This window comes from Ischnura elegans, chromosome 1 (assembly GCF_921293095.1).
Source record: "Ischnura elegans chromosome 1, ioIscEleg1.1, whole genome shotgun sequence".
In the NCBI taxonomy this organism is placed as follows: Eukaryota; Metazoa; Arthropoda; class Insecta; order Odonata; family Coenagrionidae; genus Ischnura; species Ischnura elegans.
Genome location: NC_060246.1, coordinates 107,001,850 through 107,017,582, shown reverse-complemented (window position 1 = coordinate 107,017,582; position 15,733 = coordinate 107,001,850). Strand labels below are relative to the sequence as shown.

At 36.0% G+C, this 15,733-nt stretch overlaps 1 protein-coding gene across 5 annotated transcripts in view; it reads left to right on the top strand.

Moving 5' to 3' along the window:
- Positions 1-15,733, top strand: part of LOC124167698 (titin) — a 290,842-nt gene that overhangs the window by 257,942 nt on the left and 17,167 nt on the right. For all 5 annotated transcript variants that reach the window (XM_046545725.1, XM_046545709.1, XM_046545700.1 and 2 more), the window contains 3 exons: positions 4,228-4,415; positions 4,954-5,134; positions 6,632-6,709. In XM_046545725.1, coding sequence (XP_046401681.1) covers positions 4,228-4,415; positions 4,954-5,134; positions 6,632-6,709 — 447 coding nt within the window. The remainder of the gene's footprint in view (positions 1-4,227; positions 4,416-4,953; positions 5,135-6,631; positions 6,710-15,733) is intronic.

Sequence of the window (15,733 nt, the reverse complement as noted above, 5' to 3'; positions counted from 1 at the left end):
TGCATGGTCAGTCCACGTTAAGTTGTTGACGATACTAAAACAAATTATAGAATAAAAACTATAGATTGCAATTCATGGATACTAACAATTTAAGGGATGTAATAATAATGTGGTGCTTTTCGTTTCTTCTATCAACTACTTCTTACAACTAATTTTAATATTTCATTTCTAACATCGACAATTTTTTCTGAAGTGCACCATCAAGAACTAGATTAATTAATTTTTCAAATAAAAATTTTTTTTCAAGATGGTACAAAATGTGGCTTCATCTATATGAATCATGGAGTTTGATAACATATTTTATTTGATCTTTTTGTTCAATGTTTCTAAAGTTTCCTGATATCTATCACATATACCTTTGAATCTTCCCAGCCAGCACAACATTGTAAATAGAACCAAAATATACATAAACTTTCTGTATAAAACAGAGATAACTTATATGGAAAGGAAAAATATATCTGTATATTTTGGTGAAAAATTAGAGAAAATGTGGAGAAATCAAAGAGAAAGATTTCCTGAGTATGACAGAAATCATTTCCCTAACAACGAGAAGGGCACTACGTAGCATCCATATGCCAAACTAACAGAAGTACACTACCGCTACCTGGCAGCCAAAACCGGTACTATGCTATCAACGTACCAAATGACAAAATTTGGTCAACCTTTGCTTTTCCCTTTAATTGCATTATGAACAGTTATTAGGATACCAGATGCCATATTATGAAAAAGTGCAGTTGACATTTTCATTTTACTCAATCAGCAACATTGGTAGTTAGCTTTCTGTTAAGGTTTTTTAGAGTATATGAGAAGTTTCATTTCCTTAGTATCACCTGTCAGTTCATGTAGAGGTAGACAGAAAGTTAACTGTAGAGATAGCGCTTTCTTAAGGTAAAGTATTGGTATTTGTGGATAATGAAAATTTTATGAAATGATCATTGGTTTGAGGATATTTCACTTTATATTTAAATTTTATTGTTAGTGAGAGGCATTGCATTTTTCTATGATTAAAATGGTGAAAAATCCTCATAAGTTTTATGAACAGAGAGTACATTGAAATTCTTTCAAGGGTTTTTGTAGTGGCATTCAAAAGTGCTCTAAATTATGTTGTTCCACTTCTATATTTGTTGAAATTATGGGTCAAAAGTTTGGATCGCCATTTTGTTTTTTTTTTTCAGATCAAAAAGTGGTAAACTGAAGGGTGACACTTGTTATGTTACTGGACACCCTTCTGCTAATTAAAATTTTATTTCGTAATGGGAATCAAGTGCATTGGAATCAGTCATTTAGGGACTTAGTCTTTGAGAATTTCAGTTCAAATTTCACTGTGATAAACTTGAATTTCAAATTTGAGACTGATGAAGTAGATGTGGTGAGGAACTGGAAAGGATTTTTTATTGGAATGCTACTTTTATGTTTAAAAATTGCTGAATTTATAATTTATGACTAGATAGAGAAAAAGCTATGTCTCATTCTAAATAAGAACTATCTCTTCAATTTACATATGCTTGTGTTTCCTTTCTTCTGTTTTCAGATCATGAATGTGTGCAAATTTGTTAAATATATTTTAAGATTGATACTTGTATTTAATTTTTCTTCTACCTTAATGTAATTATATGCATATTTTGTTTACTTTTCTTGAAATTCTTAATTAGTGAGGAAGGAAATAGAGTGAATTTTATCATTCAATCATCTGTAATATCAATCATGCACATCCATATTTCATTGCTCTCACTTAGCTAGACTAACATAGTTATTTTATTTATAGTTACTGGCATGTAATTTTGGATATAATCGCTTGATTATGAAGTGTTCTTAGAATTTAGTAGATGGGCACTGCTTTCCATGTTTATCACTGAAAGGGAGTAATATAACTAAATTAACTGTAGGTGATGTCATCATTTATGTCATTAATAATCGCAGGTAGATGATGACTTTAATTAGCCGTGTCCTTAGTTTTAGCTTAAGCATCAAAATTTATAGCCACTAACATTATAATTGTTTATTTCTATTGCCGATGGTAAGATGTTTAGTAGATATGTATAAGTTTATGATTTTGACTTGACGTGACTTTCATTTTGGGTTTTACATGGGGGTGTTCTATTTCACACTTCAAACATCCACAAACAAGCAATGTCCCCTACAACTGTGCACCATCAACTGTACTCAAAATTTGGTGGTGCATTTCACATGGCAAATGATTGGTAGTGTGTGCCTTATATGTGTAGTCAAAATTCATTTCAAGTCTGCTGTCAATTTCTTATGAAGTTTCATGCTCATCTTGTCTATTTCAAACTTGAGACTAATGAAGTAGATTTAGTGATGTTAATTTACATGGAATATATTCAGTACAGATTTAGTCAATTGAAGTGATCCTCCCCTGAAGCAAAGGGGCTTTTAGCTTTCTCTATTTATCCAACAAACACTTATGGCTGAGTTCTCCTCCATGGTTGTTACCTTCAGTCAGCTATATAACACATCATTAACATATCAGTATTCTAACGGGTACAATTTTCTGATATTCTTTCTTTGTCTGATTTTGAAATTTTTACTCACATTTTGCTAGCTAGGTAACCTGATTAAAAAGCAAATGAATAAATAATCATGTTACACGTTTAAAGTATGGAATGATTTTTGTGTAATAGTGATTCATTATTTTGCCCAATATCAGCTGAATCTTATGTTGGGTTTTAATAATTTGAAGGGATTGTTCTAATTTAGTGGATGAATCAAGTATTTGAGTAAGTAACTAATAGTATGTCATGGATGCTATAATGGGCTATATATATAATGGGTATAACTTTTAGGGAAAAATTTAGTCAACTACACCATGATTTAGTCCACAATATACCCATCAATAAATTTATTGTCTTGACTCAGTTTGTGGGAATTATGTAAGTTAATTCTGTAAGTGGTCATTCAGTGGAGTACCTATACGCATTCAACTGTTACAAAAGGTAGAAGGCAAGATAATTTAAATGATTCAATAACTTAATGTGCTGATTTTTCTAAAATCTTGTCTTATTGGAAGGGTGGCACAGTCATGCAAATTTTCATGAGCAGTTAAAGATTGCAATTTCATTACCAGCTTCCAAATTTCCTTTCGTGCTATCAGTTATTTACGACAGTGTATTATGTGGGGGCTAGAGCTTTCAGTTGTCTTGTGCTATGTGAGTTCTGTATGAGGTATCTCCGGGTCTCCAGCTTGGTCTCCCGCTGTGGATTCAAGAGTGAACTTGTTGCGTAAAAATATGCATTTATATATTACCTTTAATATGAATACACATATGTAAATAAATGCTTAGAGAGTTCACAGAAAGGAAGTCACTGATGAAATAAACACACAAAACATTTCAAAATTTTCACCATACTTCTTTCGGCAGTCTTTGTTGGGAAGGAGAAGGTTGAGGACTGTCCTCAGATTTATCCTTCCCATTTAATTCCACCAAAAGAAGTACGGTTGAAAATTTGAAACTTTTAGTGTGTTTATTTTATTTTTGACTTCCTTTTTGTGGCCTCTTTTGGCATTTATTTGTATTTATCACCCTTCCGAATATTTAAAACGAACACAAATATTACTTTTTTATTGGACCTAGTGGAGAAAATGCATTTATCTTGCTTCTTCCAATTTTATGAGATTTGACCGCAAACACCGTATCATCTCATTGATTTTCAGCTTTCCGTTGCCCCTTTAATACATTTTGCCCCTTCCATTCTGTATATACGTCCCAATGCTTTAACCTTTGGGGCAGATGTAAATGCAATGCAAGATGAGTTGAGGATTGTTATTCTTTCCAACCTTAAATCGTGGTGTACATTGACCTGATGTTGAGAAATTAATGTTATTCTCATATGAATTGAAGATTCACACATCATTTTTCATGCAGGATCAATGCTTTTGTTATTCCTGTCCCCTAAATTGGATCCAATTGTTATAAGATATGATGGTTATTCACATTAATCTTTGGATATAATTTATCTTTTCACAATGTCTCCAGATACACATGATAATGTAATTGTTGATGTGTTGTTAAAATAAAAATTCATTGCTGTGAAATAAGAATGACAAATTGGAAGACCAGTAAAAAATCATTTTATTTAATTATGTACAAAGATTTCGATGATTTGTGGTGAGATATTCCTCTTTCAATTTCTAAAGAATATCATTTTGTATGTAGTGCAAAAAATTTACCTAAGCTCACTTTAAAAATTCCCTTCATTTCTTTATAGCTTCCCCATCTTTATCATCTCCATGGATGGGTGGTGTTCAGGGTCAAAGCCCCATGAAAATTAGTCAAGGACGAGGAAACACCCCAACACCACCCAGTACTCCAAGTACACCAAGCAGTGCCCATGGAATGTATGTAATATCCCCTTCTCAGCCTGCTCAACCCAAGAAACCTCCAACATTCATAACAGTAAGTCTATTAAATATGGAATTAGTGATGTGTTTAACAATTTATTTTGGGGTAGTAATGGCTAACTCCTCGATTCATCGTTCATTGTATCAACTGATATATATAGACCTAAGATTCAGAGCAATAGAAGTAGTAGGGAGTCAAAGGTCCCCAGTAGACTAAATGCAGGTATAATTGCCACCATCAGTAGTCATATCATCCAGCAAAAATATAGTTTTTTAGGGAGCAAATGTCACCTTTTAAATTTTGTCCAGATTATTGATTCATTAGGTCGAATTTGGCTATTGGAAGTAGTCAGCCTGCTTCTATGAAGAGACTTTCTGGCTACTTCCTGCAGTTGCGCCTGTTATTTCATGGTTCAAATGCATATGGTTCGAACAACACTGATCTTGTTAAAATGAATGAACAAACTAGTGTCACTTGCTGAGTGCTTTTACAGCTAGCACTTCCGAAATCTTGTTTTCCTGCAGAAAGTTCAACTGGAACTATCTTCCCATTAGGATTGATTACATTGATTAAATATGTACATCTTTTTCAGCCTCTCAGAGATATTGCTGTGAAAAGCGGTGGAACAGCCCGGTTTGAGTGCATTGTCCAAGCTGAGCCACCACCAAACATCCTTTGGTCAAAGAATGGTCGCATTATTGAAAACTCTCCAGATCACGAAATTCACTATAGGAATGGTGTGTGTCGTCTTACAATTCCTGAAGCCTACCCTGGTAAGACATGGATCCAGTTCCTATTAACATTTCTCACCACCCATAATTTTTCATTGAGTTTCTAGGTACCGCTTGACATACTTCTGAAAGAAAGGTGGGAGAATTCAGTTGGACTTTGTTCAGTTGCATACGTGCTTGCATTAAAATTGTAACATTATCTGCTTTGATAAGTAAACTTGATCAAACTGAAAATGTGTGCCAATAAGTACCACATTCCAAACCATTGCATCAAGCAAGTAACTTTGTATGCAGTCTTGGGCACGGGTGCAATTACACGTATGTATACACCTAGGGTGGAATTCACCATTAAAAAATCATTTGGCTTAGCCAGAATTCGAACCCAGATCTCTCGATGAGTGAGAAAGCCAAATGATTTTTTTTCATGGTGAATTTCATCCTTGGTGTATATAATTACAACATTCTTCCAGACAAAAAGCATTGGTAATAATTATACTTGTGTAAAAAATGTTATGATTTTCTAGTATACCTGAGCAGCTCAATGAGCTAGTAGACGTGACATAACTCTAAGTGCAGAATACCTCCCTATAATGAATTTGTTAGCACTTAAAAAATGACTTTGTTATAAAGGGGTCTAAAATATATGAGGGGGTGAGAAGCCAAGGGGCACAAGTGATTTTTGTTTCGAAGCAGAGTTAGGTACAGAAACTAGGTAAAGAAAACAAATGTGATCAACTAGATATTATGTAATTTTGATTTGCCACTCGATGTTTGGATGGAAAAGAGACTCACTTGTATCCTTTGGCCACCAATTTTTTTTGTTTATTTCTTCTAATAATTTCTGTTTCTGTCCTGGCTATGTTTAGGAAAAAATCACTTGTACCCCATGGCTTCTCTCCCTCTCATGTATCTTATGTGTGTTGCAGATATGTAAGAGGATCCAAGCCTTCGTGATAATTGAAGACTCGACTCTGAAATGCAATAACTCAGACTCCTGATTGTACTTTTTAAAGGGACGAGAAATTCTTAACATAGTAAATAATAAAATATTGGCCAAAGTGGAAAAGACTTTCAGGTGTTCCTCCACGTTCAATTTTCTGAAGGCAATAGTAGAATCTCAGCGAACTTTCTGGCATTTCCTCATCAGAACTTGTAAATGGCTGCAGAATCTATTGTGACTATGAGGTACCCAACTGTAGAGAAACTCCTGAAAGCCTTGATCATGAATAAATGCTGCAAACTCCTTAAATATGAAGAAGTTATTTGGTTAATATGTCTTCCAAGGAAATTACTGTAACAAAATATTGAAGCAAAAAAAAGAAGTTGAAAGTTAAGCAATAGCTCCCACTGACACCTCGAACTATTGATTAAACAAAATATTTAATAAATTGTGATTTATCTGAATCTGTGAAGTTTGATCTGTACTACCACAGTAAAAAGAGTTCTGGATGAAATTATTCTGCAGTTTGCTCCATATTTTAGTGAGAGTTTGATAAAATGCTTTTTAATTTACTTTTGAATGCCATTTAATATTTTCAGAGGATGCTGGGACTTATACCTGTACTGCTACAAATATGCTTGGGACTATTGGCACCACAGGTTCTCTACAAGTTCCAGGTGAGAAACGTAGGCCTCTCAAGGTATGAGTGATACAGTGACTTCGCGTTGCCTTCAAGAAAACATTTGTGTCTTAATTTTCATTTTGAACTTCATGCTTAACAATAAGTTAAAGTTGTCTGGACTGGTGATAGATATTTATTTGGATTTACACATTTAATAATTTCATATTTATTTAACTCAGGCATATTTAACAGTTAATAGCTTGATTTGCTATTGCAAGCTACAGTTAAGGCACATTCAGCACAGTTGATGAATTGCAAAAAAATAACAGGTGTACTTAAGAAGCTTTCATTAAATACTGGTTATAGGAGAAATTAGTAATGTAATACCAACATAATGTTTTCATAAAATGTAAGGAAAGACCTGTGGGACTAACAAAGTAATTTTACCTTGATGTGGTGGTGTACTCTTTGAATGTTCGTAGCACTCATTCTGTGCTGCATATTGTTTTAGATTTTTATATGCAATATTGTTGGCTTTGAAAGTGAAAATGTTATTGTGAATTTCTGCTTTGGAAGTGGTGAAATGGTGTCTTATCAATGGGCTAATTGTGTGTCGGTGACTTGGCATTCGCATTGTAGCTGTCAATGTAAATAAATAAGTTGATACTTATCAAGAATCTTTGTGGTGTTGGGTTCTTTTCTTCTTCCTGCCTGTAATTCTCTCTCCTTCACGGGGACCCTGTTATAAATCCTCCTCTGATGTAGTTAGCTTAGCAGCACTTATAATGGTGCTTTTTGTATTACAAATATCTACATATTCATACCTGTCTGTATAATGATATTCTTGAAATTGGGTATTTCATGCATGTCAAGTGTTAATCTTTGAAATCACCCTGATGGTGAGGCATTCTTTATTATTAATATGTTCACCGTGCTTAAAATTTGAAGTGCCACCGTACAGGGTTAGTAACTTAAAAAGCAAAATTATAACATAGGCTACATTCCAATCTCTGAGTCAGACTAGCTACTCATCAGTTGGCATCAGCAGCAGTGAATGTACATATTACTTTTGATTCCTATTAATTTGGTATAATTTTAAGGCATAGATTCCTAAGTTCTGTATAGGAGGGAGAAACCTTTTATTTGACCTACCCCTGAAGAAAATCAAAGTTGAATTACATTAGAAGAATTTGAAATTCATTATTTAATGCTGATTAAAATTTTCAATAAGTATAGAGGGCTGGATGATGAGAGCATTTCAAATCTATAGTGACTTACAGGCATTTAATGAGGATGTTTCAGCACAAATTGAAATTACTGTAGTTTGACCTTATAGGGAAAAATACAGTGAGATATGCCAAATTGCCCTCCTCTATTTTGTGTTTGCCTCCATAAGCGGCTACTTTTCCCTCGAATGAACCGAACATATTTCTTGTGTAAACAATATACATATTTTTCCCTACTTTCAGTGGACACCATTGGCCAGTGGTAATTCATTTAAGCATGAAGCAGTTAACTAAGTCACGTCACAGACTATTCGTCTTTTGAAATTTTTTTAAGAAATATCATTTGGGAACTGCACTCTTCTAATCTGGAAACTATACATTCTAATGTGCATCTTACCATTCTGACTGACATTATAGCCCTGAACGGTACCGTGCCTCCCCAATCATTCTTTTCAAGATCTCTCTCTTAAGAGCAAGAGGTACTCTTCCCCTTACACCAACTAGTCAAAGGTCATCTTCCATATCATTCAGCCAACTTGCCAATGCCTATTTTCAGGCATTCTTTCTAGATGACCAAACCACCTCAGTCTGGGACACTTGACTTCAATAATGAGACTAGGTTTATCATGCTGTCTATATAGCTCTGCATTAGTGCAGATTCACCAAAATATGTTTTCCTGGTGAGGTCTGTAGATTCCTAACAGGATCTTCTTCTCCCATCTTCTGAGTAGCAGTTCATCCAGGCTTTTTGTGATCCAGGGTACATAGGTATTCAAGGCCATGGGTCGAAGAACTATGCTTTATAATCTTTCTTATGTTTTCAGACTTAATTAGCGTGACTGAAATTGGTGCGGGATTCTAAAGTGGGCGTTACCCCCTGCATTCACTCTTACTGTGATTTCTCCGCAATTATCTCAACTTACTGACATATATGAGCGTAAATAAGGAAAGGTGGGCATTCTCTCAAATTGGTATCCACCTACAGCAAAATATGCAAAAGCCTCATGTCCAGTCTTTTTCATAACCATAATCGTAGTTTTTTCCTCATTAATGGAAAGGCCAGACCTTTCTGATTCTTCAACTGTTTGTTGAAAGCATTCTGTTAGTCCCCACACATTCCCTCTGATTAAGCCCACGTCATCTTCATATGCCAGATACTGTGCCTTCCTTTTTAATAATCTTCTGCCAGGATTCATCTCAATCTTCCATATATATTTTCCCAATGTCAGGTTGAAGAAGGTATATGACGAGGGGTTGCTTTGTCTTAGCCCTTTGTTAGTGCTAAATTTTAAAAAAATCATCTTTATTTTTTTATTTGTTTCTGTTAGCATTATCTTAACCACATAAATGAGTTTCTTTGGTATGTCTAGTGTAATAAGAGTATCATAAAGGTAGGCCGTCCAATGGTGGTGTGTACGTTCTTATTGTCAAAGAAAATTTGATTGTTCAATTGTGAGCTGTGACGTTTATGGCGATGAGTTTGACTTGAGTATTTAATTTTCAAAATATGCATTTTAACTGGGTAATGTTGCAATAAATTTGTGAAGTTTGGGAACTTGAAAATGAAACAATGCTTTGGTATTGGTAGTGATGAGTTCTACATTTTAAATCTCAAATATATTGCATTCATAACATTTTTCCAATGTCCTCTTATTGTAAAAATATGATAAGTTGTGGGTCCTTCTGGTTGGGATCCGCAGTAATGTTGGAATCCTAATGTGTTTTCTGCCCATGTTTCCAGCTTTTGTGCTATGGTGTTTGTGAGTTCTTCCTTTGTGATTTTTAAAAGTGATATTTGTGCATAGCTTCAAACCATTTTGGAATTAGCATCTAAAGAGCATTATAAAGAACTCGAATAAAAAGGAACTGCATCAGTCTCCCTACGACCTACAGCCATTATTGCTCATTCATGCCTCTGACAATGGCATTTATGGATGACATTAAAATTTTAAAAGTCTAGGCAGATGATCATGCCAGTTTTAGGACGAAAATTTATTACATTACATCAGTACTCATTTCTGAAATCCTTGTTTCTCTTGCCTCTAATAAGAGCTGTAATTTAGTGACATACAGTATTGGTTTTGCATACTGGTAAAATTTAAACCTTAATATATGGTAAATCCCTACCAATTTTCTAAATATCAATGCAATGCTTATCAACATGGGAACTTAAATTGCACTGCCATACCTAGTTAGGTGACCTTTTGCTGTTCATTGTGTCTTTATTATTGGTTGGGAGTGCAGTTGGGTAACAGAGGTTATGTAATAATTTTCTCAATCAAATACAAATGCACCACCTTTCACCAAAATGGCAGACTGAATAGGGCAATTGCATGTCCCTAAAGGACACACTGTTCTCAGTTGTGGAATTGAGAATGTTTCAGGGCTCTCCTCTGTATCTGTTTTTGCCAAAGAGCATTCTTCACTCAATTCAATTAGGTATGTTTTCTCAAACAGCACAGTACAGAGATTGCTATATACCACCCATAGTGTCAACATATTACCAGCGATCGATCTACTATTGAACTTGTAATCATTAACTAATCTTAACTAATAACTTTAATTGTGATTTACACATAATGCCGTTTTGTGGTGCCTCTGAGTTGTCCCACTCACAGTGGATCATCGTTAAAATTACAAATGCCCTCAGGAAGAACCACTGGAATCAACCTTCACCACATTGCAGATTCAGTGGTGATGTAGATGCTCTTCTTGCAAGTGCCTCACATAGTGGGGTTCCAATCATTTCATTGATTTCAATCTAGTTATACCGAGGTTTTTACTTTTTATATCTTGAATTTGATTATATTTGTATGAAAAATAGCTTTAAATTCAATTTTTTAAATCTTTTCATGATTTTGAAAATGTTGTGTCCCATCCATGGTGAGTAGTTGTAGTTATAGTTTCTTTGACAATATAAAGCAATTAGTTTTCCAATTTTATGAGGAATAACTTTGTGAATGGAGTATCGGCAATTACAACACTTCATATTCAGGTATGGAAATATATAAAAGCTATGCATAAAGTTTGATGTGCGGAAGATGCTTCTTTTAGTTTTTAGTTTTTCGCTAACTTGATGCATGCAAACAAAATCATAACATCACTTAGAATACTTGGTTGAAAGGGCTTTCAGTATGGATGGGTATGCATGACTGGTTTACTAAAATTGATTGTAAATTGTTTTGAGTGTGGCTTATGTAAGGGTTGAATAATGCTACTCAAAAGCAACTGTAAATTTATGTTATGGCATGTAATGACTTTGAATTAATTGTCATTATTATCAGTCAATTTTGTATTATTGTTCAGAGGTGGTTTGGTGGGTGAGAATGGAGTATGGACTCATTGTATTAGAGTTAATATACATTTTATATCCATTATCGCACCTAAATTTTCAAGGTGAATGTTTCTCTGAGCTGCCTACAATTTTAAGAAATTCTGGCAACTACAAAATCATGCAGATGTCCTGCAGAAGCCTGCAGTGTCCAAAGGCACAAACCCTGGAACTGTTCGTCTATTGCATAGTTCTCTATTGGGTGCCCTATTTTGCCATTTTTCTTTCATAATGAATCGTAGTATGTGAAAAAATTTCCTATTTCTTATCGATATTACAGATGAAACTTTTCCTAGCCGATGAATATCTTTTAGGCCTCACATATGCAAAATTTTGACAAAAATAACCAAATCGTCATTTTCAGAAAGAGTGACTATATTTTGCGTAAAAGACATTATTTTTAAAGAATATTGGAATTTAAATCACAGCATGTAAGTTTCACACCCGCTTTAATAATTTTTTAAATCAATTACGGTTCCTGCAAAAAGCGCCATAATTTATGTAGGCAACCCGCAACACTAGGTTCACATTATTGTCTTTTCCTCTGTGAAATAGCCAAATGAAAGCTTTTTCTCCAGTTGATAACGTGGAAATCATTGAAAAAGAGTGCTACTCCATTGTTTCCAAGTCTCTTTGATTTTCTCCAACAATTTTAAGCATGACTCATAAGGTATCAAGTCTAGAAAAAATTTTAATCAGCTTATCCAAAGGAGAAACTGCAAAATGTGCATAGGTGTTGCAATTTGCGTATTGCATACTACTTTATTTTCCAATTTTGCATCGAAAATCCTGATTTAAGTCAATAGCGTTTCAGTGCAAGGTAAATTCGATCTTGTGAGAAAGCATATTTTGACCCACCTTTGAATAGACCATTGGTGTAAAATTACTTTCATTCGCTCTCAGAGAGGTTAATATTCTGGTATTTGATGTCATCATGGAGAATTTATGTAGTCGTCATAAATCTAGGAGGGCATTAACAATGTTTTTTTTTGACTGGACTGAATATTAATAAAAGTTTCAACTCAGTTACCTTAAACCTTTTTGTTTGATATCAAATTATAATAGCCTGTTTCTGTATTAGCTAGCTATTGGAAGCGTAATGGCTAAGTTTGTTAGGACCGACTTTCTTGGACTTCCCCACTTTGCTCCCACGCCAAAAAATCTTAATCATCAATGATCTTAGCGGGGATAATGTAAAATATTTTCTGGAACATTTTTTAATCGTCTGAATTTGAGTGACGCGGTTAAGTAGCAATTTTAGATCAATGAATCGTAATTTGCTGGCGCGCAACTCCTTAATTGGCTCAATGTACGTACATTTTCTGTATACTTTGTACGTGGGTTCCCCCACCCCTCCCACAGCTGGTCAGGATGACTCCTTTGCTCCTCAAGGGACCAGTCATACCTAAGTCGCGTTAAATCACTCCTCACTTTCTTTGACGGTTAAGGGGGCAGGGCACGGATGGAGGCGCAGATGGCAAAATTGCGGGCTCGCTCTTAGGTAAGGGGTGCTATAAGGTTATTAGGAGTGCGGGAAGGGGCGTTGTTGATGATGAAAGTGCCGGAGGTGAGATGGCTTCGGAGGGCGTCCGCGGCGGGGTTCGAAGGAAGGACGGGACTGGATTGGTGGAAGCGTCGCTCCAAGGCGTGCTTGGTTCATGCGTCGCCTCTATACTTCAGGAAACGAGAGCGAATGCCAAATGAGTCACACTCACCAGAAAGATGCCAGGAGGGGGAGTGGGGTGGTGCGAGGGTAGGGTGATGTGGGAACGCTAAAATACGTGCGTTCGTAATGAGAGAGCGGTTCTATTCTGGAGCAACTTTATTCGCCATCGCCCTCGGGCTGTGTGCAAAAGGCTGCTGTAACTTACGTCGCCTGAATTATGACTTTTTCTTTATTTTTGTTGACGGTGAAAGATAACTATTTTAGAACCTCTTGCTGAATTTTGTGTAACGTTTTTCCCGCCGTGAAAGAGTTTGCGAAAGTAGATAAACGAAGCAGATTCGCCGTCAACTGCGGTGATTTTGGCGCAGGTATTTGATGGAAAGCTTTGGGGAAGCCGGGAGGAATGATGCTCATTAATGAAAGTGTAAACTTGAGATGTTGCAATCCGCTTGAATAGGAATTCTAAATGGAAAATAGAGTCGTGCACATGACGTTTAAATACGCCAATTGATGCGTCGCTTTAGACATATGGAGGGGAAAGATATTTATAGTTGGAGTCATTTTGATTAGAGGTGTTTATCAGTGATAAAATCTTCCTCAATTAGAAAAAGACTTGAGTTTGACCCAATTTTGGGACAGAGTTTTTAAATAGGATTTTATTTTTACTACAATATTTGACAATCTTTTTGTCTTTGCGGTCATTCGATTCTGTGCTTAGAATTGCCATTTGTAATCACCATTAAAGGCATTTGATGGATTTGAAAGATATCGTGAACATGCGAATCATGTGTAACTAAGGAAAACACGTGATTATAAATAATGCATGATTTATCACCAAAATCACATCGATTCATCTATACAAATCGATTTTTTTATTTTACAAAACTATTTTCTTATAGCATCTATTTACTGCTTGTAAGAGTAATCGAAAGTAAAGGGACTCGCGAAATAGTTCCTAAAAATATTATAAAAATTATTAGTGAGATGTGCGACTTCGGTTAATCAAAGCAATATTCTATGCTACCAGAGAATCAGAGCACCTTGAACAAATAGTTACGAGGGTAAAGTAATTGTAGTACAAAATTTGATAGGTGGCGGTGGTGAATTAAAGTAACTACGGATGTACTCGAATTCAGATTTTTTATTTTTAGATAAATAAATACTCTTAGAGTGTAGATCGAATTTAAGTTTTTAGCCGGTTTGACTCTATATGCAATTGTATCTCAGTCGTATTTGATAGGTTTTCCCTTGAAAACTGCCGGATAACCCGTTATTTAGCGTTCGTGCCACTAGATAGTAAAAATATTTAAAGAAATCAGCCTGATAAGTGGGTCATTAATTGAATATTCATTTTTGTTCTTTCCACACCATAGTGAATATTAATATACACTTTGGAAGTAAAATAACGAATGTGCAAAGAATGGGCGCCAGAACCGTTAGGGGTTCACACGCAACGACGTAGATAATTAACGTATTTAAGTTAACTGCCGTCAAGTGACGAAGTAACTCAAGCCAATTTATATTTAATGAAATCCGCCCTTGTTTATGAAATAAATTTCAACTGCATTAATCAGTTCGTATGCAACCATTGTGACTGATACAATCCACCAATGCCTTTCAAAATATTTTTCATGATAGGCAGTTCCCATCGTAGCAGGAATTTCTTACATCCAAAATGTTTGACACCTGCCATTCAATCTCTCGAATACCCATGTATTAAATATTTTCGCTCTGCTCATCAGTAACGCCATGGCTCGTTCTTGGAGAAGTGCCTCTTTTTAAATCCAGAATCTTTCGTTGGGGAGAATAATTAAAATTCCCAGACTCTTTGGAAGGTTGCGAGGACGGGCGAAGAGTGGGGGCAGGTCGGAGAGGGTGGGAATGGCGATCGTTTGAGTGCCTTATTAGAAGAGGGCGACACGTGAACGGGTAAAGTGGAAGTGTTTTAAAACGCTTGGGAAGGGATTTTCGGGTAAGTTTTTACACTTTGACGGGAGAGGGAGTATAATGGATCCTTGAGGCAATTGGTCCTCCTAAAGCAGGTCGAGGATGGGCGTGGTTATGTGCGGTTTAAGAGGGTTTTCTTGGTGGAGCGCTGCGGGCAGCCCAAGAGAGAGAGGAAGGGGTGGATGCGAAGGGAGGGAGGGGGATGAAGGGCGTTTACAAGGGGAGGGGGGAGGATATCAGGGGAGAAGGTGGCACCCTGAAGCTCCCCAAAATTAGCCGCCAGCGCGAGAGGCCGCCTCTCCGTCGCTATTTCTGCCGGCGAAACCTTCGCTTGACGAATAGGAGAGATATTTTGCTTCCACGGCGGCGACTTCCCACGGACCTTGCCGCTCAAACCACCCACGCACCGCCGTCCCTCTCATATACCAGTGCGCGCTCCTGAGCTGTCCATTCTCTCTCCATCCAAAAATTTCACGTCTCCCGCTGCTTTGAATTCTTCATGTCTTTCGTCGTGTTTTCTCAGAATTTCGGCTATGAGATTTGAGCAAGAATCGGTTTTCTAATATTGTTTTCCATGAACGTTTTTGCAGGAGTACTAGAAGATTATCGATATTATGTTCAAACAGTGCACTTTTTACTTCTTAATAGCATTAATTATCCTAATTTAGTGGAAAAAAATATTAAATAGTGAACTCACGGCAGGTTATACCTATATTTTACGGATATATTTCCATTTTCAAATCGCTTTTATGGAACCGTTACATCATCATCATTGGTCAACAATCCTAAGATTGGTTTGAAATGAGGTTCGAAGCTCTACACTGATTCTCGTGTCAAGTAATCTTTTCACACCTACGTACTTCTCCTCTTTCACATCCTTCTTTACCTATTCCATATGTAGCACACATT